This window comes from Loxodonta africana, chromosome 22 (genome assembly GCF_030014295.1).
Source record: "Loxodonta africana isolate mLoxAfr1 chromosome 22, mLoxAfr1.hap2, whole genome shotgun sequence".
In the NCBI taxonomy this organism is placed as follows: domain Eukaryota; kingdom Metazoa; phylum Chordata; class Mammalia; order Proboscidea; family Elephantidae; genus Loxodonta; species Loxodonta africana.
The window spans coordinates 69,386,209-69,412,274 of record NC_087363.1 but is presented as its reverse complement, the minus strand read 5'-3'; the positions used below and the strand labels follow the sequence as shown (position 1 = coordinate 69,412,274).

Below are 26,066 nucleotides of genomic sequence, written 5' to 3'. Positions count from 1 at the left end.
CCTGGAGTCTTCACTGGTATGGTTGGTTTATTACTTCCTAACATGATTTCTCTTCACTGTCATCTGCATTAGTACTTCAAATTTGTTCCCTTCCTATGTGACATAAGAGCCAAAACTGCAACTTTCTACAGCTCCCTGGGCAAACGACCTCCAAGGCTAATAGATGTCTATCACGTATGAGCTCTTGATATCTCGACTTTCTGGGCCACCAGTTTTGATCCTGGGGCAACTTTAAGTTTTCAGCTTATTTTCCCAATGCATGAGTGGTTTAACTAATTTTTAGCCGACAGATAACTGTCACTCCACTTTTCTGTTGATGTTCCCTACATTTTCACCATTCTTGTCCCTCTGACTCAGGGCTTTACAAACTACTGTCCATGGGTCAAAACCAGTTTGCTGCCTATTTTTGTAAATAAAGTTTTATTGGAACACAACCATGCCCATTTCTTTATTGTGGTCTATGACTGCTTTTATGCCACAACCATCAAGTTGGGTAATTAGGACAGAGACTCCATGGCCTACAAAGCCAAAAAATATTTACTATCTGGTTCTTCCAAGAAAAAGTCTGTCAATTCCTTACACTAGACCAAGAATCTGGAAGTCAATTTTATCCACATTGCTACTAATTATATTGGTGATTTTCCATTTCCTAAAGCAGACAGATGCAGACATTGTAGAAATAATCCGAAGAAATGTATATCTTTCAACAATTCATATAATTTTTCTGTAAAATCACCAAATATGTATTTGATACACTCATTTATACATTAACAAAAAAACAAACCAAACCTGTTGCCACAGATCCTGACTCACAGTGACCCTATATGACGGAGTAGAACCGCCCCATAGGGTTTCCAAGGAGTGCCTGGTGGATTCAAACTGCCAGCCTTTTAGTTAGCAGCTGTAGTTTTAACCACTATGCCACCAGGGTTTCTGTTTACACACTAGGGATTCCAAAATGAATAACACACGCCTTTAACTTTAAAGAGCTCATGATCTAGTGTAAATAATTACAATGTACACATTTCTTGTATAATACTTATTTACATGTATATGTCCCCCAGAACAAAGAAGAGAGAATCCGGATTCTTCCAACCCCACCTCCAAAACTTACTTTACAGAGAATGGGAGACTTCTACCAGCTCTTCAAGGATTATTAGGCATTTTCCAGAAATGGAAAGAAGAAAAGGGGTAGTGGGCAATTGTGTGCACAAAGGCATGAAGGCCAGAAAGAACAAGTCATGTTGGAGCCAAGTAATTGGTATGCCTGAGGTGCAGGGTACCTAGAAAGAGGTTTCCGGAGGAGGCCCTCAATCTGCAAGTACTCTGTCATATGCCCAGCCATAGGGAGGAAACACGTGCCCCCAAACTAAGGCAGAAATGGGTCGTACTGGCAAGCAAACTTTGTGGCAGCAGAATGTCCCTTGAGGTGTACACTTAAGTCATTTGATGGACTGGACAAAAAGAGCAGCAAAGGCAATACTGCTTTTAACGGCTTGTGACATTTTACATTTCTTTCTTTCCCAGCTAAACCCCTCCCTCTCACTGTTCATTGCCAAACGTGGATTTTATCCACTGCCTAGAAAGTAACTAGAAACCCCAAGAGACACGTAGCTTTTGCTTTTTGAAAGGAAACATCTTAAAAATAACCTCATTTCTTTTAAATTAGACACAGCATGAAATGAGGTGCCTGGGAAGGAAATAATGAATAATGGAGAAATGCCAGTGGCACTGTGAGTGCCCTCTGAGAAGGCATGCAGATATTCCTACTTCTTATTCTTCTTCACTTGGGAATTTACCACTCATGTACTCATCTCCCATCGTGGACTGTGTGCTGGGTGAACTAGTGAATAACAGCATGACAAGCGGTGGCTAACATCATGGATTCTGGGTCATGACCATATAACAGGTACAGTGCTGGGTCCTGGAGACACCTGTGGACATGGTACAGCCCCTGCCCTCTGCAAGATCAGAATCTAGTGAAGACAAAAGACTAGGTGATTTTCACTGCAGTGCAGTAAGTCCTTTAATGGTGGTACACACAGGGTGTTCTCGGCATGTGTCCGAGTGGCATGAAACCCAGACTAGGTGATCATGGTCACTTTCAGGAGGAGGGGGCCATAAATGAGGTCCATTACCTAAAAGCTTCCACCAAAATGTAGAGTTTTAACTATCACCAACATACAGGGAAGATGGCAAATGCTTGTGCAACAAAGAAATATTTCTAGCCATGTATTTGCAATATTCAAGGACTCTCAGGAACTCAAGTCAGGGTATGGCTAGTGCATGAGGACAAAAATAACACAGCCATCCTGGTGGAGAGAGGCGTAGACAGTGATGAGGATAAGGGCAAAATCTCCTTGCAGCCCTAACAACCTCTTTGTCATTGGTTTTCACCTAAGTTCCCCTGTGCTTCAACATCACATCAAACCCAAAATTAGGGGCAGCATCTTGCATCACCCCCAACTACTCAGCAGAGAAAGGGGGTTTGGAATTGGCAAGCTGGGGCTGGCTTCCTATGAATCTCCACCCCTTGCATGAGAACTGTGGCCAGCAGACACCTTTCTCTTACCTTCCTCTGGTTTCTTCTATCCAGAACTCCAACACTGGATCTAAACACTGATATGGTGTTATCTGGATATCTTCCAAGCACCAGATTCTAGATACTTTCATGGGTGACCACAAAAAATATACTTGGGTTTTCTGCTTGCAGTCTGACAGCTATCTTCTTTTCTTATTTTTCCCACTGCTCATGTCTGTGATCCATTTTGGGTAGGAAATAAGAAATGAAAATAAAGTCACGCTTCCTCTGCTAACAACGCCCCGGCCAGAGGCTTCCTTACCAGTTCTTGAAATGATGGGATGCCAGAAACAGGTGTGTATGTACCAGGTTTCACTGTCAGACAATTAGCTGTGTGTTGGTTCCCAGACCAACACAGCATCCAGCGTTTTGGAATAGGACCAATAAGAAGTCTTTACAGAATGAAATGAGTCATCTACAAACATGAGAACTGATTAGACACCTCTGTGTTTGGAAACTTTTGCTGCTATCTCTGGAGTCGTGCGGCATGAACTAACCTTGTGGCATACCCCTTTCCTGTTCAGTTCCTCTAATCATGAAGTATCCCTGCTTGACTGCACAATGTGTAATATTTAGGTCGTTTTGATAATTTATATCAAAATAAGTTTTTCTTCCTCACCCCACTGCTGTCTCCGAAGGATTAGAAAAGTTATCAAGAACAGAAAGCAACAAATAAAATGGCAATAATGATTGAATAATTGATCCACGGCACATAGAAGATGAGTTAAATTTAACATACTGCTATGGACTGAATTGTGTCCCCCAAAGAGATCTGTTGATGTACTTGTGAACGTGAACTTGTTTGGGAAAAAGTTTTTTCTTTTCTTATTAGTTAAGTTAATTGAGGTCATACCAAAGTATAAAAATGGTGGGTCCTAATCCATTCCCTTTGGAGTGGTGTTCTATAAAAGGGGAGAAAAGAGAGGGAAACAGAGTCACGCACAGACGTAAGACACCATGTGAGGATCCGTCTATAAGCGAAATAACACCAAGAAATTTCCAGGGCTCCCAGAAGCTGAAAGACACGGAAAAATCTTGCCCTAGAGCCAAAAGAAAGAGTGAGCATGGCCCGACCAATGCCCTGAATCTGGACTTTTTAGCTTTCACAACTGTGAGAATACAAATTCCTGTTCTTTAAAGCTGCCCACTTTGTGTCATTTTCTTATGGCACCCTAGGAAACTAAGACACATATAATTCATTAAAACTCCCCAAGACAGAGAATATTCCCCAAAAGTACCCTAAAGAACTGGAAAGCTACATGCTTCGAGAAAAAAAAAACGACAGTAAGTCAGAGATAAGTTGACTTTTTAACAAGAATATTATATAAAGTAATCAGAATAGTCTGTGGGAGTCAGAAGTGAAGAGTTCCTCTTCCTGCTGAAGAGGGGGGCAAGCAATTCGCCCCCAAAATACTGCCAATGACACAAATAAGTGAGAATCCTGCCATAAGTAAATCTCCTTACTATGCTAATATTCACTGTGGAACTCCGATTTAAAGCTAATAAGATGACGTTTGGAAACCCTGGTGGTGTAGTGGGTAAGAGCTATAGGCTGCTAACCAAGAGGTCGGCAGTTCAAATCTGCCAGGCGCTCCTTGGAAACTCTATGGTGCAGTTCTACTCTGCCCTATAGGGTCGCTATGAGTCGGAATCCACTTGACGGCAGTGGGTTTTGGAAGATGACCTTTAACAATTCAATGTTTTCCAAACCATGGACTCTTTTCTGTACAGGTGGGTATTTAGAGAGGACAGCTGGGAAACTGTCCCTGCCCACTTTCCCCTAAGCTCTCAGTATTAACAAGGCCCCAGTCTTATTTACAAAAGAACTGTAAAGCTGACAGCTGAATATATACACGTTACTGATGTTAAAAGAATTAGATTCACTTCTTCATAATTGTATTTTTCAAGTGAATTTTTATATTCCAGTGGTGAAAAAATTTTATTTGAACTCTATGAATGCAAAAATAGTCCAGTTCTGGAGCCATGAAGACTAGGAAAAGTGCCAGGAACTGCTGATTATTGAGAACAATCAGATGTGCTCCGTCATTTCACTGCTGAACAAGGACAGTGTCATGGAAAGAAATATGGGAACTACTGATTCCTAAAAGCAAGGCCACCAGAAGTACAGGGAACTTTTCTAAAAATGGGCACACATTTTTCCCTTGTTTTTCTGACCTGGCTTTGCTGAAATTTTCTTGGTGTCTCTTAGTTGAGCTGAATTAGAGAAGCTTTTCCTTTAGCAGTCCCCTAAATATGTTTCTGGTCTTGAAGTATCTGGATGCACGACTCCATGATGGTGCCCTTTCCTTTTAAATGTGGGTGCTTGCTCTGAGCTTGAGTACCAACGATGCAGACAGTGGGGTAGCCGGGCCAGGCTGTGCTCCTAGATGTTACTAGCTCTCCCAGAATACCGCTAGGTTTCCAAGTTACACCTCTCACACACTGACTTCTAAAAGGGGAGTGTCAGCAGGCAGATTTAGGACCCTCGATCCACACAAGTGAACTTTAGGATGGTTTAGGCAATAGGGCTTCAACATCATGTATTTCACGATACCTGATACCTTTCCAAGGCTTTGGCTGACCCACTGAGTCAATTTCAGAGTATTTTAATCCTGAAGATGTTTGAATTTGAGGAAAACTCTCAAGACATTCCATGCTGGTTCTGTTTGTTTCATTTTTAGAAAAGCCTTAAGTTGTTCTCTCTTTTTTTCCTGTCTCTAGTGGCACTGTGTTCTGCGGCTCATTACGTGATGAGCTCCTCTGTGATGAGCTCGCTCAAGGGACTGCTGCCTAAGCGAAATGAGATTCAGTACATTGACATTTAGTCTGTGCTCTGTCTTCACACCATGTGTGGAGTACTGGGAAATCAACTAGGTATTATGTGCTCAGGATCACTGTGGGGACCAGACCAGAGTTGGCTTCTAGAACAGTCTTCTAGAAGACCTCAAATGAAGGCCTTGTCAACCTGTGGCCAGTTGGGACACCTTTGGTTTAAAGGATGGCACATCACGTTGTTCTGGGCTTACTGCCCACTATTGGGCTTACTGTCACCGTGCTAGACATCTACCTGTGTGCTTGCAACAAACCTTCAACTCGTGGTGATGTATGTGTGTATGTGTGCATGTGTACGTGTGTGTCTTTGATGGGAAAGCTAAATTTGACAAGATAAGCCTGAGGTGAATAGAAGAAATATATTAGTTCGCCTAATTTTTTTTCCTCTAAGAAGAAACATCACCAAAATTCTGTTTAATCTCTACATGCTCTTCCACATTCCTGTCATCTGCTCTCAACCACCGGTAAGCTACGGCTCTCCTGGGCTCGGTTTGCGGGGAAGAGAGCAGCGCTCCCCATCTTCACAAAGCTACAGGAGCTACTTCAAAGCACATTAGCAACCCCCAGGGTTGTGATGATACATTCAGGTCTCCATATAGCAGGTTTGTGCGGTTTGAGTGAAGAGACTTCTAAAAATGGTTTAACGAAAGTTGCCAATGTAATTGCTAACAGAGAAATAGATAACAAAATGTTGGGAATTATGTTACAGTGAAATTTTATGAAAAACATAATGAGAAGTAGGTTCAAGATTTTTATTCAGCCTTAGAGCATTTTTTAAACTACCGTACCCAAATCCATATCTGGCCAATCTTCCACTCCATTTTCCTAAATAGCTCCACCAATTCCACACTTCTTCTCCCAGTTTTTAATAAGGCTGTGCCTGCCAATGTGTCCTATTAGAATAAATTCTCCAGTTGAATCACATGTATCTGCTTCTCTTTTCACCTAGCAGTAAGCTCCTTGGTAACGCTTTCAATGTCTTCTAGTCTTTTAAGACCTATTTTGACGGCTGCTGGTGGAAAATTATTTATTTAGCACTTACTGTGTATAGTATTTCAAATATCAATAATAAAATGTACTATTTTTTTAAAAAAGGGAGAAATATTTTTTAATAAGCATTTCCTAGTTTAATTTTAAGGCATCAATCTCATCAACAATCTTGATGAGTATACACGTGTTCCTTCTTGACAGGGTCTGCAGTGGATTGAACAGCGTTGCTGAAAAAGACGTGTTGAAGTCTTAACCCCTGTACCTGCGAATGTGACCTTGTTTGGAAATAGGGTCTTTTTCTGAAGATGTTATCAGTTGGGCTCGCATGACGTCATACCAGAGTAGGGTGAGTCCTACTTACTTCTGAGTGGTGTCTTTTAAAAGGGGAAGAGACATAGAAGCAGAGACACCTGCACAGGGAGAAGACAGACGCCTTGTGGAGACGTATCTAAAAGCCATGGCCTGCCAAGGAATGCCTGGGGCTACCAGGAGCTAGAAGAGACAAGGAATGATCTTCCCCTATAGCCAACACGTGTTGGCTGTTGACAACCGAAATTTGGACTTCTAGTCCCCAGAATTGAGATAATAAATAATAACTGGGATAATAAACTTCCCCTCTTTAAAGCCACCCACTTGTGGTGTTGTGATCCGGCAGTCCTAGGTGTCTAGGACAGGGTCCTAAGAATTAACCCAGGAATCCCACAGAGCCTCCTGGTTTGTTCCCTCGGAACAGCTCTGGATGTTTCCTCTGTGAATGTCCTAGCGGGGCATGTTGATGGGTTAGAAAGCCCTGTCAAAGGAGGCCTTTACTAGCTCTGGCACTACTGGCTTCTCCTGAAACCATGTTATCTATCAATCCAGCTTTCTCATAACTCAAACCACCCAATTAACCAAATTATCGAGTTACAGTTAAATTATAAGCATATAGGAAATCAGTGGGGACTTACAGCATCCCTTCCCCTCCACACTGCCAGGTCCCTTGTCCCCTCCACCCTAAGGGCATGGCAATCACTTCCGTGACTCCTTTTCCCCTGTCTGGAAAGAACAACTGGTTTTTGCAATTAGGACTTTATGATAATATGGCATTTGCTTACTGCACGCCAGGCACTGTTCCACAGGTATTAACACACTCAATCTTTATAATAAACCAATGAGAAAAATGCCATAGTTATTTTCTCTGTTTTATAAATGAGGAAACTGAAGCTCAAAGAAAGTTAAGTAACTTTGTAAGGTTAAACAAATAGTAAACGGTAGAGTCTGTATTCCAGCTCAGAAGGTCTGACTCCAGGACTGGCACACCCAGCCGCTGTGCTTCTACAGGGCCTCTTATCAACCATCAAGCTGTAATCCATTTTATTTACTCTAATAATGGCATTAGGTGTAGACCTGACTGAACACTACAAGCAAAGCTTTTATACGTTGTAACAGGGATATCTCATTATGCGACCCTGCTGGATATCTGTGAATTTATCGAACAATTTGGCTGTTACTCAGAAAGAGCTCATTTAGCACCAGAATCTGTTTTTCATTTGAAATGGCATATACAAGTAAAATATTAAAAAACACAACAGCTAAGGAGGCGCCAGCGTCCTGTTGGCTCTGTCTCCTCTTCTCCCTCCCTCTGCTGTGTCCTGTCAGGCACCACAGGACTCTGGACTCCTGGGAAGCACAGTCAGAAAATAAGGATTCCAAACAATGCCTGGGGATCTGGTCGTTAGAAGCCAATTAAAGAGGCATTCGCTGGTTTACACAGCACTGAAGGAATTTCTTCTCTTATAGACAAGTCTGACCCACTCCGCTTGCCCTAGAAAAATTACAATACTGCTGAATTCCATTTATTTCCCAAGTTCCTCTGTAACCCATATGTACTTGCTGGGCTGAGCCCTGCCATTGTCTTTGGGGTTTCCCTGCTTTAGAGCCATAGCCCAAATACCCAGTGTCTGCATTCCGTATCCTCGTGCTCCACCCCCATCAAAATCTCCCCTCAGTTCACCTGTCTGTTTCTGACGATCTGCTGTGACTCAGACTGGGGGAGGTTGGGGGCAGTGACACTGGGTCATCTGAAACCAAAAAACCAAACCCATTGCCTTCAAATTAACTCGGACTCATAGTGACCCTATAGGACAGAGTAGAACTGCCTCGTAGGGTTTCCAAGGCTGTAATCTTTAGAGAAGCAGACTGCCACAACTTTCTCCCATGGAGCGGCTGGTGGGTTCAACCCACCAACCTTTTGGTTAACAGACAAATGCTTAACCACTGCACCACCAGGGCTCCTTGAGGTCATCCCAGTGCCCCTGAAATCATGCCACTTTGACTACCTTGTGCCAGGCCCTGCTGTGGCTGTGGACTCTCTGGCCCCCTCAGAGTCATAAACAATGCACAGCTCTGCGGCTCCCTGACTGGGCTGCTTGGCTGATGGCTGGGGCTCCCCCACCAGACAGAGTGCACAGGTCCTCTCAGGTGTGTACAAAGCCAGCCTCAGTGCCAGGCTGTGAGCAAGCTGCATGTGCAGTGGCTGGTCATACACGCTGCTGATGCCTCTCTCCTCCTGTACTGTGAACTGTCCCCTGTCTGAACTTTGAAACACTGACACATTAACTCACACTCCTATTCCTGACACAATGAAGCAGGAAAAATGCTTTTATAATTTTTTTTTTTTGGTCGTAAGTGCTCTGAGGCAAGATGGCTATGTAAATCCAGTGGCCATCAAGCTGCTCCCTGGCCGCCATACATCTCCTTATCATAGGCTGCCTTATCTTTATCTAATTGCATGCCCTTTTGCACCATGTGACAGCTTCAGAACTACACATGCTAATTAGCATGTCTTTAGATAAAGGATGCAGCCTGCCTGCAGGTCGCCCTGATGGCTTGTTCAACCCACTGCCTATGTGTCTCGTCCAGCATTCAAACCAAAGGATCCTGTCCTGCTCCTCCAGGGGTGTTAAACAGTTCAGTCTGGTGTGGATATAAATGCTCCCAAAACATATATTTGCATTCTAACGCCATCTGGGAACAGAAAGCAAAAATTGCAAATATTTATTTTGCATATTTCATTTGCAGAAACTTGAATAGAAGTGTGTTCCTGTGGCCTGGGGAAAACCTCAGGGAGTGAGTGTCTCTGGGTCACTGTCCCCATGGGCAGAACAATGGTCATCAGGTTCACATCTGAGGTTTCAGTCCCCTATTCCAGCCCCCTTCTAAATACAGACAGTTCTGTTTTCTTATCATCACAAAAATGTATGCTGTAGGTAGCTAAGGAGCCTCAGGCAGTTTCAAATATGTTACAGAATTCAGGAAGATTTTTTTCTGGCAGAAGCTGCGTTTTGACCTAGGAACACTTGTTTTGCTCTAATGATATACAGCGCAAGTGAGCTCTGACATGACTTTATGCTGTCAGGTAAAGACATGATCACAGTATTACGGAAAAGTAGCTGAAACCTTTTTCTTCCACTTAAATTAAGAAAAAAAAAAGAATTAGGTAATGCAAATTCCTAATCAAAAACAACTACTGCATTGCCACAGCTGCGGGACTCTCTTCCTGAGCATTTCCATTTTCCCTAGCAGGCCCTTCTTGTCTGCTACTTTATTCCTCTGTTAAGGACACCAAGTCAACAAAACAGTCAGACCTAAAAAATGTGCGTTTAACTCATACCTTTTTTTTTAATTTAGGCAAGAAATACAAAATATTACAGATTCAAAATATTTGTGCATTTTGAGCAAGTCCTACAAAAATAAATTCTTCTATTTTCCTAATAACTACTCTATCTGCTCAATTACAGTCTCAGGTTGGACGATCAGAAAGTCTCTTCAGAATCAAACTGTAATGAAACCGTAAAAACGAAAGACTCCATTTTCAGATACTTGTAAACAGCTACTTACACGGTACAGAGTCCTAATTTCAGACCTCATTTAAATAAAAAAAAGGAAAAGAAGGTTAGAGGAACACGATTATTCAGATAGGCTGAAATGAGGTTTTCAGACAGAAGATCATTTAGTCACTCACTAAACGAGTATTTATTGAGCACCTTCAGTGTACACTTTGATACTTCAGATACAATTGATACGTCAAAGAACAAAAGAGCCAAAGACGCCTACACTGGTGCAGCTAATACCGACAGGGGAAGATAAAAATAAAAATAGGCATAATCAGTAAGTTACATAACACGTCAGAAGGTGATAAACGCTGTAGAAAAAGGGGAAAAGCAAGCAGCGCAGGGTAGTGGGTATCGGGAGCGATGAATGAGGGTGCACTGCAATTTTAAATAGGATGGCAGAGTAGACGTCACTGAAAACGTGACATTGAGCAAAGACTTGAAGGGCATGAAGGAGCCAGTCAGGCAGGTCCCTGGGGAAAGTATGTTCGTGCAGTCGAACAGCCAGCATGAAGGCTCTCAGGTGACAGGTGGTCAGGGGACAACAAGGAGGCTGTGGGGCTGGAATAGGACTTGGAAGGCAAGGTCAGAGGGGTGGAGGGAGCGGACCATGTAGGGCCTTAGGGTCATCATAAGGAATGTGGCTTTTTCTCTAGTGCAGTGAGCAGTCCCTGCAGGTTCTGAGTGACCTGAGTGAACGTGGCCTGAGCAAGCACATCCTAGAGAAAAATTGTCTTAGTGAGGTCAAACCACAAGGACAGGGGCTTGAATTGCAACACGTTGGAATTGATTCCAGCAAAAGGAAAACATGTCTGGACGATGACAGGAAAGCTTTTTCTTGGTGTCTGTAGGGAGATGATTTTAAGTGATACGTAAGTGGGAGTGGGAGTCACAGAGGGACAGAAATGACTATTCAAGGTCCTCTACTCTTTCAGAGTCACCTGGGTTAACTCCATTAGCCAAAAAAGGCTATAAGAGCTGGGTTGTTTGTCCTATACCAAAAATCAGTTGCCGTCAAGTTGATTCCGACTCATAGTCACCCTATAGGACCCTATAGAACCACCCCCTAGGGTTTCCAAGGAGCAGCTGGTAGATCTGAACTGTCAACCTTTGGGTTAGCAGACAAGCACTGTGGTGAAATACAAGCACTGTTGGAGCAGGGGTGGCAGGCTTAGAAAGATCACTGGGAGGCAAGCTCAGGGACCTGAGGATTCTGCTCAGCTGTGCTCCCTGTACCTGGAGAAACAAAAGCCTTGCTGGGTGATATAATCTCTAGGAGCCGGAGGACAAGGAGCAAGCGTATCAAAGATTCGGTATTCTGTAAGGCCAGGTGCCCAACAAGGAGAACCAGTGGCCCTGCTCATTACAGCCAGCTCCCGTTTCTATAGAAACAGTGCCCCTGTCTCTGCTGGCTTTTCTCTCTCCCTTTAATAGATAACAAGCCATGTAGAGACTGACTTTCCTATCCATTCAGAGGGACGAAAGATCTGGATGCCCTTTCCACATACAAAATGGAGATTGAATGGTAATAGGTAGGACACTAATTGGAGGAGAAACAGTACTGTGCTAAAGCTAAATGTTTCTGCTAATGTTTCTATTTCTAAATTGTAGGTAACCTTACCTTGCATCCACATAAGACGCTAGACAATGGAAGAGCACAGTGAGCCCCAAGGATGCACACTAAGAGACACAGATGTTTGTCTATACTGGAACCTTCAACCTCGGACAGCATCTCTAAGCAATCTTTTCCTTCTCTGATTTGAAAGGTCTCTAGTCAACGGCCCAGAAGTCTCATATCTAAGGATGACTCTTAGGAACAGTCTGAAGCTGGCAAGATTTGCTTTTGGCATTTCTATCTAGCAACCTATGTATTTGCCCCTTCCCTACTGCCTCCCCAACTCCACGCTCCCTATAGTGGTTCAGCTGACACTCTGACAGAGGAGACAACAAAAGAAAATAGAAAAATGAAAGAAAACACATGTAGAGAAAAGGAAACTAAGTCAGGGAAAAAATCTTACAGCATTGTTAACAAATTATTTTTGTTCCCTTTGAACACATCATGAACACATCAATTTGTCTTTCAGGAAACTGGTACCTTCTAGTTCTCTGCCCTGTCACCCAACAAAACATGCTCCCCAAATAGAAAGAGCCTTAGAGAAGGAGAAGACTCATGTACTCTAAGGTCCCCTGCCTATCCCAGGCGAATTTCCATCTCTGTCTTCAAGAAATGCTAATTGTTAAGTGAGATATATGAAGTTAGAGCTAAAAGATCCACCAGAGAGTACTTACTTTGCCCAAAGGTGATGCTGCCCTTGAGACACGTTGACATTTATCCTATCGCACCATTCAGGTCAGGCTGGGTTATGCTTCAGTAACATAATCTCAGTGATTCACAAACAAAAGTTCATATCTTGCTCATAGACCAGCCACTATCTAGAATACTGCTGGTTTCCATGGCAGAGGAACCATAAAACCACCCACTGCCGTCGAGTCGATTCCAACTCATAGTGACCATATAGGGCAGAGTAGAACTGCTCCACAGGGTTTCCAAGGAGCGCCTGGCGGATTTGAACCACAGAGCATAGAAAACAAAGCATGGCTCGTAAAGTTTCCACTTATGAGTGGGACACTCACTTCCGTTCCCATTTCATCAGACAGCATAAATCACACAGCCACTTCTAACTCTAAATGGGCAGAGGAGACTACCCTACCAGATGCCCGGAAGACCTGGAAATCTTTGCTGAGTAACAAACACTAACGACCCCCACACCCACCCATAGGAGATGCCAGACTTTCACAAAGCTTAGCTTACATCTGAGTTTTAAAAAATCTACTGCAATCTTGACTCTCTAATTTCTCCACTTCTCACCCATTGGCATCCCCCATCCACCCATCCACCTACCCATTGGCATCCCCCATCCACCCATCCACCCACCCGTTGGCATCCCCCATCCACCCATCCACCTACCCATTGGCATCCCCCATCCACCCATCCACCCACCCGTTGGCATCCCCCATCCACCTATCCACCTAAGCATTACCCATGTATCAGTTTTAGCTGAGCCTCCCTTACTTCTAGAGAGGTGTGCTGGTTGACAGTGGGCACTGAAGTCTGAGGAACCTGGATGTGGACATGCTAACAGACAGGTTTGCTGTGGATGAAGTGACTGACTTGCAGCGTATCTTACTTAAACAGCTGCTGAGGACACACATTTTCAGATCTGACAAAATGAAATAGGTATTAAGGTTAAGGAAAATTAAAAGCTCAGAGAAGAAGGTTTATTTAAAGTAGCTAGCATTCTATTTGCAAGTGTCCCGGCAAATTATATTAATTCCCTCCATGAATTTAACCTCAATGTCCCGATGAGACTTGTAAAGGTGGTGGGGAAGTTCTGTCCAGAATCCTAGAAGAAGCATGAAGAAAATGAGAAAGAGAGGGACCGCATGTTCTCTTTTCCCTCAGGTATATGAAGGTCACTGTCTTTCTTTGGCAGCTATGAGACGGACTAGAACCCTGAGCAGAAGCTACAGGGAAGGGCAGAACAAGAAAGCCACCTCCAGCTGTCATGTGGAGTGGTAAACTCCCCACAGCTCTAAAAGGTTTCAGAAAGCGATAAGACAGCATCTTCTCCCAATAATTTTACAGACATTTTCAAATTTGTATGTTTTTAATTTCTAAAAATTATTAGATGGGATTTTGAATGAAACATATCAAGGGTCTGAATACAGTCTAGGCAATTTACTTTTCTGGAGAAAATGATTAGGGAGACAGAAGGCCAGATATTCCGTTTGGTGTTTCTCTGTCTTCAATTTCTACTTCATTCTCCCCCTCCCTCCCTCACTCAACGTCTTTCATTCCTAATTCTTCCAGCTCTCCCTATTCCATTCCTACTCTTTTTCTGGTTGATGTTACCTTAGAATATATTATGAATATGACATATGAATATGATACATAAAGGATATATAATGGAGCTCTGGTGGCACAGTGGTTAAGAGATCAGGCTGCTTAACCAAAAGGTTTGGAGTTTGAATCCACCAGCCGCCCCTTGGAAACCCTACGGGGCAGTTCTACTCTGTCCTATTGGATCACTGTGAGTCGGAATCAACTCGACACCAACAGGTTACGGTTTATGATATATAATATATAATGGATATATATACATATTTATATGTATATATAGGAAACCCTGGTGGCGTAGTGGTTAAGTGCTATGGCTGCTAACCAAAGGGTCAGCGGTTCAAATTCACCAGGCGCTCCTTGGAAGCTCTGTGGGGCAGTTCTATCCTGTCCTATAGGGTTGCTATGAGTCGGAATTGACTCAACGGCGCTGGGTTACAGATATATAAATTATATAAATGTAGTGTGGATAGAATACAAAAGAACACATTGCTATATGAAAGCTGCTGTATTAAATCCAGTAGTTTTTTTTTTTTTAAGTCTTCCCACAATAGTAAACAATAGGAGACAGAATTCATTGTTTTCCTTAGTTCCTAACTGAGGAAGATGCCTGTCTCTCCTATTCTACTTTGTTTTTTTTACATATTTTGTTAAAATTGACCCAAAACTATCTAAGGTAAAAGCTAATAATATCAAAGCTAAATCTGAGCACCACACAATTGAAAATGTTGCTAAGATGACTTTAACGCATTTTAAACGTCATCAAGTTGTTTATCCACGTATGCAGGGCTGACTGAAAATAAGATATTTTTTTTAAGATGAAGACTTTGTTTCAAGCCCTGAGAACCATTCTATTTGTAGCTACATGATGCTTCCTCTTCCCTGCATCTCTATAGGGTTCCAAATCCTGCCTTGCTCTCATGCCCAGCCGCCGGGACCTCACTCGTCGCATCACTGCCAACTAAGATGTTACAACTCAGCAAACAGGGCTCCTCGGGGTCCTGCTACCACCCGGCATCCTACCGTCTTGACCTTACAGCCTTAGTGACTTCTAGTCTCGTCTGTGAAATTATATATCCTTCTCCATCATGGGGCAAACCTGAACACTTAACTGTGCTTAAAAATGGCTATGAACACTGCCAGAAAAGGCAGAAAGACAAAATCTGCAGAATAAATGTAAAATTATTAGAGAAACTAAGTTGGGGCAATATCTTACCGTACTGCTAAAAAATTGTTTTTGTTCCCTTTGGCAATTATCACATCCATTTAGAACCAAAATAACTTAGAATATTTCATTTTATAATGTTCATACTTTTTAAACTCAGTGATATAATTAATTCTTAACTCAATTCTGGTACAGCAGAGTATACTGAAAAGAACACGGGGAGGGAAGAGAAGGCAGGCTCTCTTAAGCTCGGAGAACACAGGTGATTTCCCAGTATTTTTCACATAATTACCTGTAGTCTTATCATTGGTATAATTAGATGTTACCATTTTTTAAAAATATTTTATTTCAGAAAATTTCGTAATGATAGATCATTTTAAAGATAAATGTCCCAAAAGTTGTTAACTAGAAAGGTTGAATTTTTTACACGGCTATCATAACGCAAATCATAACATGGCAAATGGGTACTCAGTTCCCTTAACACTAATTTATTAGCTGGAATTTAATTGTAAAAGGATTACTGTGATTATTATTTTTATAGGCAGTGCCCAAAAAAAAAAAAAATTTTTTTTCCAATGAAAGGGGTCAATATTGTATATCGCAGAGAAGCACTTCTCACGCACTTGATTAAAGTATTGTTACCGTCAGAGTAATTAAAAGGAACAGGGTTATACACAATCAGCGTGTCCATCTTACTGAGCAGCTCCTGCCAGTTGCTTGCAAAAATTAAACTCATTCATCATTCTGACTCTACAGGAAGGAGAAGAAGCTTGGGGTAAGAAAAGCTCTATTTTATGGAGAAAAAATGTCCTGAGCCAACATCTAGAAAAATGCCTGTCTACCTATTTGATATTAGAATATTAATCTCAAGTGAGGAAATGAGTTAAGTCCATTGTCAAAAAGAGAAATGAATATTATGTTATTCTAATGTGCCAGGCCTCCTTAAATCTACAGGTAACATATACAAGTAAATTATTTAAAGTGTGCACTGGCAGCAATAGAAAAAAAATTCCATGTAAGTAGATTTCTACGGCCACTTCAGGATGCCTCACTGCTGTTCCAGGACCCAAATCTACTGGGAAGATACAGTGTTCATTTTTCATGCACAAAGTCGTCTTGAAGCAAACACACAGTTTTTTGGCTAGCTCTAGAAAGCACAGGTGTGTGCTGTGAAATTTGTCTGCTGTAACTCTCAGCTGGCAGTTGACCCATCCAAATGAAAAGAAATGAGGCCTACCCCTACTGATTTTTCAGGCCAAAAGCTGAAGTCTCACTGTTATACTTGCCCTCCCTAGCCAAGGTAACTGTCAAGGAGAAATGAGACACACGTGCTTGGCGCTTTAACACTATAAGGTGCAATGCAGATGCAAGGTATTTCTGATGCTATATTTGCTTCAGGCATCACTCAGCTAGCCCTGCCTATCTTCTTTTGTGCGTTTCCTTTTTTCAAAAAATTTTTTGATGTAAAATATATATGACACAAAATGTGTCGTTTTAACCATTTTAAGTGTAAAATCCAGTGGTCATAACTGCATTCACAAGGCTATCTCCATTCATCACTGTCTAGCTTCAGAATTTTTTGTCACCCCAAACTGAAACAGTACCCAGCAAGAAATAATTCCCCACCCCCACCTCAGCCCCTGGTGACCTCTTATTTACTTTGTCTCTATGAGGCCTTTTTTTTAATGTCGCTAGTGTTACTGTTCTATAATGGAGACAACTCCCTACTTATATAAGCAGAATTTTGTACAATTTTGTTATATAGTATGATCTTCCCATTTCTTTGTGGTGTGGTTAATTATGAAGATGTAAAATTATACAAAAAAGTTAAATGGTGATTAATTACCTTAGCAAAGCATTCCCTGTGAGGCTGTGTTAAGCAGTAAATACTTCTTGTGGGTTTAAAATATGTTCCCCAGCACAAAAATTAAGCTTTTTAGGAGTTCAATTATTATATTAAGCAGGGTACTATGATATAGGGGCATATGGCATTAAACCGAGGAAGGGACCTCAAAACTTACCTAGTGAGACACTTCATTTCACAAGAAAGAAATAAGTTATTGATAGGATGTAATTTGTATGCCAAGTCAGGAGGTGGAAGGAGTGGTAATACTACTAGTATGAATAAGGGGATTGGGGTGAAAATTTATTTGGAATAACAGATGTAAAGAGAAGAGGAATGGCAAATTCATTTTGGGATGTATTCCTTGTCACCATTACAAAAATGACCCAGCTGACTGCTTGACATGTGGTACAAAAGCGTGGAAGAGAAACCGAGATGGTGACTCTGCCCTACCGTCCCCTGCAAAAAAAAAAAAAAGGCAAACCCAGGGCCATCGAGTCGATTACAACTCATATAGCAGCCCTATAGGACAGGGAAGAATTGCTCCACAGGGTTTCCAAGGAGTGGCCGGTGGATTCAAACTGCTGACCTTTTGGTTAGCATCCAAACGCTTAACCACTGTGCCACCAGGGCCCCAAGTTCCTTCCAATTTCAGATTTCTCTAAATCTATAAAACAGAAAAGCAAATTATCTTCAGAAGAAATGCTAGGAGATGTATATCAAGTTAATAAAGCTACTTTAATCACCTTGTAACACAGAAGCTGCAGAATATACACAACATCCTTTGTATAAAACTAGGTAACTTATCTTCAGAGGAAAACACAAAAGGTAAAGAATAAACTACTAGAGACCAAAACCTTGGAGATTACCTATATTAAAGGGTAGGAGGAGGAAATGACCTACCAAAGACCTCAAAGTCAGAGCTCAGAGAGACAAGGTGTGAGTGCCTGGAGCCTCATAAAAGATACAAGGTACAAGTTTCAAGAGTAGGGTTCTATATAAGCTCTAATGTAAAACTGTTCTTTAGAACTCCATAGGGACAGCCTGTGTTGCTGCTGGGTCCCTGGTGATGTATACATCTCCTTAATAAACTTTCCCACTCTTTCTGACTTGGACTATGTTTCACTGGCTCAACTGCTCCAGGGCACCGACCCCAGTCAGGTAACAATATGGCACTCTGCTTCCGTCAGGACTGACAAGCCTGGAAATCCAGTGGGGCAGTGGGGCAGTTCTATTCTGTCCTATAGAGTCACTATGAGTCAAAATCGACTCAACAGCAGAGGATTTCTTTGTTGTTGTGAGGAGTAAGTGAGATGGCAACTTTACAGGGCTCCTCATTTAAAGCGTCAAACTACCCTGTAATATCCCATAACCACCTGAACGTGAGCACACAAAGCTCTGTCAAATTAGTGATGAAGCAGACAGTTGAGAAGTTTCTCTTTCTGGTATTTTAAGAAATTAATATAAGATTAAAATTTAAAAAAATTAAAACTGGAGCAGAAGGAAGAAACAGAGTCTAGAGTATATAAGCTCATTTGCAGAACCAAGCTATTTAAAAAATAAGGCTGATAAATCCCAAGGAAAAATTAACAGGATGTTGACATCGTATCAGTGAAAAATCAAGGTGGAGAGAAAGAGGATTGGGCAGTTGCTGAAGACGATCAGGACAATGAAATTTGTCCTATCAGGCTGAGAGACACCAAGAGCAGTGCTTTGTTGCTCAATCCCAGTTTTGACCAATTTGCTGTTTCAAAATCCTGTATTATCATTGTTTTTATGTTGTTGAGAAATCATGTGTCCGTAAAACTGAAAGACACAGGAGCACACTGAGATGGCCTTTAACAAAACTACTGCCCTAACAGTGCACAAGATCTCCAAAGTCATTTAAGTAATTGAAAAGAAATGCTCCAGTAGGGATATGACAAAGTTCAGTAGTTTAAAATTAGTCACAAGTTATTCCAATTAAAAATTACTGAATTACATTAAAAAGTCACTTCCAGCAACATTTCCTTTAAAAGTCAGCTTATTTTTAAATCAACACAATGAAATTTAAATCAAAATAGTTACTGATTCTTTAGAGTTGTTCAAGTAAATGACTTTACATTTAGAGAAATCTAAGACTGATGACAAAATTGTGATTAAAAAAAAAAAGACACTCTGCATTTATTTCTATTTGAAAGTGAAACTTTGCTCTTAGAACCGACCCACCCAAAGCAGGCTTTACTGTTGAGCTACACACTTGGGTGGTCCCTTTGTTGGAAGTGTAGTTTGTGAAGATAAGCAATGCATTGCTAATTAACTACCTGCTATGCACCCTGGTGGAGTAGTGGTTAAATGCTAGGCTGCTAGCCAAAGGGATGGCAGTTCGAATCCACCAGGCACTCCTTGGAGACTCTTTGGGGGCAGTTCTACTCTGTCCTACAGGGTCACTAGGAGTCAGAATGGACTCGATGGCACTGGGTTTGGTTTGGTTCTGGGATGCAAACTTCTAAGAAGCCCTGGTGGTGAAGTGGCTAAAGCGATCGACAGCTAACCAAAAAGTCAGGGGTTTGAAGCCACTAGTGGCTCCATGGGAGAAAGATGTGGCAGTTTGCTTCTGTAGAGATTTACAGCCTTGGAAATCCCATGGGGTTGCTCTGAGTTGGAATCAACTCAATGGCAGTGGGTTTGGTTTTCTGGTTTATGCAAACTCTAAGGATCCCTGGTGGCATACTGCTTAAAGCGCTTGGCTGCTAACCAAAAGGTCAGTGGTTCGAACCACCAGCTGCTCCACAGGAGAAAGATGCGGCAGCCTGCTTTTGTAAACATTTACACCCTTGGAAACCTTACGGGAAGTTCTACTCTGTCCCACATGAGTCAGAATCAAGTGGACAGCAGTGGATTTGGTTTGGTTTTTATGCAAACTCTGCATTTGACTTACCAGTGCTAGCTAGACCTTGTGACTACCTTGAATTTTAATTTTTCTTTGGGAATTACTGACTCTCAACTGCCAAGAACTACACTTTTTTTTTTCTTTTCTAGATAGAAAGACAAGAAGTGCAAAGCCAGCTTGACTTTGAAGGTATTCCACTTGCCATTCTCTAGGTGACTGAGGTGGGAAAGTTGTTTCTGTATTTTGGAATAACTTTCCCTGGATGGCAAGCCACAGGGAGCAATAAAGCCACCAGCCTTGGGATTGGGACTCTGCGGATAAAAGGAATTGAGATTTTCTGTGCTTTAATGAGAAGAGGGAAACCCTGGTGGTGCAATGGTTAAGTGCTACGGCTGCCAACCAAGAGGTTGGCAGTTCGAATCCGCCAGGCCCTCCTTGGAAACTCTATGGGGCACTTCTACTCTGTCCTATAGGTTCACAGTATAGTTAATGTGTTTGGCAGCTAACGAAAAGGTTGGGGGTTCAAGTCCACTCAGAAACACCTCAAAAGAAAGGCCTGGCAATCTACTTCTTGAAAAATCAGCAGCTGAAAACCTGTGGAGCACAGTTCTATTTTGACACACATGGGGTCTCCATAATTCAGAATGTACTGGAGGGCAACTAGTAAATGCAAAGAAACGTTTCAGCACCTGAGACAGCTCCCATTTAAGCAGTGCTTCACAAATGTTTAAGTAGTTTTAAATGAAAATGTCTGTTCTACATGAAGGACATCAGTAATAGCAAGATACATATAACATGCAATGAGGTCCTAATTGAATATCTTCAGCTTTAAATTTTGATAGCGAAATGATTACTCAAGATTCCTCTATCTTAAGGAGGATAAGCATCTGAAAATGAGCTTTATATCTAAGGTCTTCTTCAAATAATATGTACCTAATTTTTTTTAATATCTTAAGGGAGCACTGGTGGTGCAGGGGTTAAGTGCTCGGCTGCTAACTGAGAAAGGTCAGCAGTTTGTACCAGGGCTTCAAACCTGTTTTTTTTTTTCAGTTAGAACCCCTGCTGAGAATCTGAATTTCTAACAAGTTTCCTGCTGAGAATCCACATTTCCACCCCAGATATACTGAATCAGAATCTACATTTTTACAAGATCCCAAGGTGATTCTTATGCATAACTTCCTGGAAACTTGTTAGAAATGCAAATTCTCAGCAGGGGTTTGAACCAGAACAAACTGGTCTGAAGCCCTGGTTTGAGCCCATCAGCCAACCCACAGGAGAAAGATGTAGCACTCTGCTTCCATAAAGATTTACAGCCTTGGAAACCCTATGGGGCTATTCTACTTTGTCCTATAGGGTCACTCTGAGTCAGAATCAACTCAATGGCAATAGTTTAGTAATTAATCTTAAGAAAACTGAAGTCTTTCTTTCTGGATGAAAGGCAGTTTATTTAAATATCCATCTATCTTTTAGTAAATGTTTGGCTATAACTTTTCCAATCTGGAATGACTTTTTTGAGAAATGCACATAAAACTTATCAAGAAACCAATGCTACATTGGTCTTGTGTCATCAGTGTAATCACGTGTTTTTAACCCAAAGGCAATACGCACTATGCATTTTTTGCAGTTATGTACTTATTTTGCCCAATTTATGCCCAGATATATATGTACAGATAAGAAAACATGGGAGTCCTTGGGTGGCACAAACCGTTAAGCACACAATACTAGCTGAAACGTTAGCTGTTCCAACCCACTCAGAGACACTTTGGAGGACAGGCCTGGCAATCTGCTTCCAAGAGGCCACAGCCTTGAAACCCCTATAGAAATGCCCTACTCTGCACACATGAGGTTGCAATGAGTCGAAATCAGCTCAATGGCACCTAACAACAACAATGAGACATGTATGTTTACGTACCAAAACCAAAACCAAACCCACTGCTGTTGAGTTGATTCCAAATCATAACAACCCTACAGGACAGAGCAGAACTGCCCCATAGGGTTTCCATGGATGTAAACCGCTATGGGAGCAGACTATTACATCTTTCTCCTGTGGAACAGCGGATGAGTTCAAACCACCAACCTTTCAGCTAGCGGCTGAGTGCTTTAGCCACTGTGCCACCAGGGTTCCTTATGTTTACATAAGGATGCTATAAAAATACACACTACATACACACACACACATTCCTGTATACACAGTGAAACCTGTGAGATCTGGTCTCAACGGGATTGCCTTTTTTTCCCAGTTTCACAAGTTTTCTGCCTTTGACAGGGTGCAGTCTTACTACTGTTCTATCGCTCTCTGTTAGTGGAATATATTTCAGTTCTCTTTCTCTTACAGGTTTCTGCCTTACGCAGGTGCCGGCTTTCGCAGGTCTTACTGAACGTACATTCCTGTATTTTTGAGGAAAAATAAATTGATGTGAATCTAGAATTAACGAATCTATGTTCCAAAAGCTGTTCAGAGTCAGCACAAATCATTTGCAAAGTTAAATCCCCAATTTGTTCCTCAGGTCTGTACTTCCGCTTCTCTGAGAAACAGCTCTAGGCATTTGTCAAACTGAAAAGAAGGAAATGTATACTCTCAGCTAAGATAAAAAAAAAGAAAAGATGTGAAGAGACCATCAGAAACAAAATTAAAAAATTCTTGTCTTTCCTTTCTCTTAGCGACACCTAGAGCCCGTTGAGAGGATACTGCACGTGTTTTCACTCCGAGCATCACCCACTCTGGGCTGTGGAGACACAATTCAACGGTCTTAAGTCCTATCTAAAGCAAAAGTGCGTCTTTTTTTGCCTGCATTGCAGCTCAGTTGTCCTCCCCAACACTCTCACACCGTTACTGCTCCAGAATTCTTGACCATCACCCACGACTTCTAGTTCCTAGAACCAGATGACTAAAGAATTCATGCATTTACCTCAGTACCTGGCCCACCAGAGCTGGGGATATCTCTCTGTCTTGCCAGGGGAATTGGGAAATGATCTAAAAGAAGGTAAGAAAATCTCATGCAAGATCTCATGCAGGATCGTTTGTGTCCAAACCACACCTACAAACTTCCGTCATCTTTATCTAAATCTTCACATCAGCCATTCATAAAACAAAACAAACACCACCAGTCACAACAAAAGCTTTCCAATTTTTGCAAGATTTAGCCACGAAGAACTGTCCCTGTGGAAACACTTACACCCCCCCCCCCACCTTCTGCACTATAAAAAAAAAAACACAAATAGTGAAGCAGCGTGATCCAAGGCAGATTTTTTTTTACTGACAACAAGCCCCTGTCAGTGCAGGGGAAATTTACTATCCTGCATATGTCAGGGTAGAAATGTGTCTGAGAGTCTGTGTGAAGGCTGGGTGAGGACTCTTGTTTACAGGGTGCTGCCAAGTGAGAAACTCGGCAATGACACCCTGCACGTCTCTGAGAGCTGTGCTAACCAAGTCAGACCTGTCTGTCTGAGAGCTTGTCTGGGATTTTTCTTTTCCTTCAGCAGATAAGGTCTCAAAGAAAAATGACAGTTTCCGCTCTTCCTGGTCTCCCCCGCCCCTCTAAATCACTGGAAGGGATCAATACAAGGTGGTTTAACTCTTCCATCCATCAGACCCGCCATCCGCCAGTGCCCTGCTTGAGTCATTGGTTACTAAGGCGATATGTAAATCCAACCGTTGGAACCAAGACTGTCAGCCCTGAGAAGAGTAGAAAACGTGCTAGCAGAGAAGTTTTCACTTAACACAGTCTGAGGTAGAGTTGCTAGTCCAAAGTGCCATCAACAAAAATTGTGAGGGACCTGGGATGGGGTTCAGGGTTCGATGCTATTACTTCCCTCCTCCACCCCCCCCCCAAAATATAATAACTACCACCAAAAACAGTGTCTGAGAGAGGTGAGAAGATCAAGTGTAGTCACTGAGTGAAGGGGTCAAGAGGTGGCGGTGAAAAGGGGCACAATGGAAGTTGAACGGAGTCCAGTGACAAGTGGAAGGGGAACAAAAGGATTTGGGACTTAATCTTCCCCCGGGGCGGGGGGGTTGGCTTATGCGCACAGACAGATCGCATTCAGTTAAAAACATACATCCACACATCCATGTGACACCCCCAGCGAATTCCAGAGCCCAGCAGGCGCAGCATTAACAAACCCTCCCCTCTCAAGTCAAGAACTCCCGGCCCGCCGCCTCTGCGGAGACCCGCTCACAGGATCGCGGTGACCGAGATTTGGCGCTAAGGAGAGTGTTTGTGGGCGCTCCCTGGGGGTAATGGGGGAGGGCGGAGGAGGGGGACAGAGAGAGGGCGGAGGAGAGCCGAGACCTTCAAGGAGATCCTGCCTGCGAGCGCGTCTCGCTAACGAGCTGCAGCCCAAACCCACCCCTCCATACGCTTACATCCTCATCCTCGCAGTCGCTCCTCGCCTGGTACTGGAACCGGGGCCGGCCCGCCGCTCTGCCGCCGCCGCCGCCGCCGTGCTCCTGGGGCGCCGCAGGCGCCTGGGGTCGCGGGGTCCGGCCGCCCGCGTTGCCACCGTCCTCCTCGGCCCCCTGGCCGCCCAGGAGGCGACTCGCCTCGGGGGGCGCCGGGAAGGACCGGGAGGTGTTGATCTTGCCGGTGAATCTCTGGTACAGCGAAGCCATCGGTCGCCGCGCTCCCGCTCGGTCTTGAGCTTTTTCTTTCTTTTTTTTTTTTTTTTTAATTTGCTTTCTCCCTCTCGGGCTCCCGTTCCTCTACGCCTCTCCAGAAGGAAAAAAAAAAAAAAGGACGAAGAAGGAGAAGCCAGGCGAGCAGCGGGGCGCGCGCCCGCTCCGTGGCCACCGGCGCTCTCTGCAGCGCCGGCTCCTGCGCGCCCCCTCCCCGGGCGCCTCCGCTGGGGTCTGGACGCGGCGCCCGCCCCGCGCTCTCTCCTTTTTTTTAAACTCCTAGCCACGTACGGCCTAATCAAAGACAATGAAGGGAGGAAGGAATAGAAAAGGATAATAATAACAACGGTGGAGGGAGGGACCTTGCCAAGGTCCCAGAGATGGGGTGCCCCCAGGGACCGGCACGCGTCCCGAGGGTCCCACCGCCCCCGAGGCCTCTCCGCTCGCAGCCTCCCGACCCAGCCCCTCGGCGCAGCGCGATAATGGCGCCTGGTGGCCGGGGCTGGCGGCGGGAGAGCGGCGGGCTCGGGGCGCGTGGGGCCAGGCTGGGGCTGCGCGGCGTGTCAGGGGTGCCCGGCCGCCGCGGGGCCCAAGGGATGGCGGGCGAGGGGACCTCCGGGGCGAGCAGCGGGGCCGGGGGGCCAGGAGGCGGCCGAGCCCGCCGGCGCCCCTTTAGCCCCCGCGCGGCCCTGGGCCAGTCCACGCGCGTCCACTCCCAGCCGCCTTGCGCTGCTGTCCTCCTCCCGGCTCCCCCTTGTGTTTTTCTCGTAGCTTTTCTTGCCGAACTTGAAACAACAACATCAAAGACACCTGAGTGCTGGGGTACTACTGGGGTGAGGTGGAGCGCAAAGGCGGCCAGGGAGGAAGCGCGGTGTGGAAGAGAGGAGAACTCAGGCTGACGAGCTTCCCTGCCTTCCACACACAAGGTCTGTTCAGGAAAATGGATCCATTTTCCTTCACCTCCTTCCAAAGTGAAAGAAGCTTATTGAAAACGAGAGAGAAGGCCTAGTGGAAACCTTCAGAGCGATTGTTTTCAACGCCCCCCCTCCCCCAAACACACACTCCAACACATTTGTGTACATCAGGCCACCGTGAGTGGGACTGAAGAACCTGGGCTCCAGCAGCTTTTGCAGAGCTTGCTCCACCTCTGCCCTCCTTGTCCCCTACTGAGGGGATGTGAGGGGAGAAATGATACCAAATGGTGTGCACCTTTCAAGTGCTCCTATCAATTTTTTTTTTTTTTTTGGCTGCATTAAAACGTGCTTCAGCGCCCCTGTGTGGAAATACTCGAGAACTGTGCTTTCCTGTGAGTCCAACTACGGACCCACAGGCGTGTTTTTCCTTTTTCTTCAGCACATTTCCTCTCTCCTCTTTTTCATCGTTGTTATACTCTTGATC

General features: G+C 43.6%; 1 protein-coding gene across 1 annotated transcript in view; it reads right to left on the bottom strand.

The window, feature by feature from the left end:
* DPP6 (dipeptidyl peptidase like 6) overlaps nucleotides 1–24,665 on the bottom strand; it is a 1,008,238-nt gene extending 983,573 nt beyond the window's left edge. The window contains exon 1 of the mRNA XM_064275114.1: nucleotides 24,420–24,665. Within this exon, the coding sequence (XP_064131184.1) occupies nucleotides 24,420–24,665 (246 nt within the window). The remainder of the gene's footprint in view (nucleotides 1–24,419) is intronic.
* Nucleotides 24,666–26,066: the final 1,401 nt, after the last annotated feature.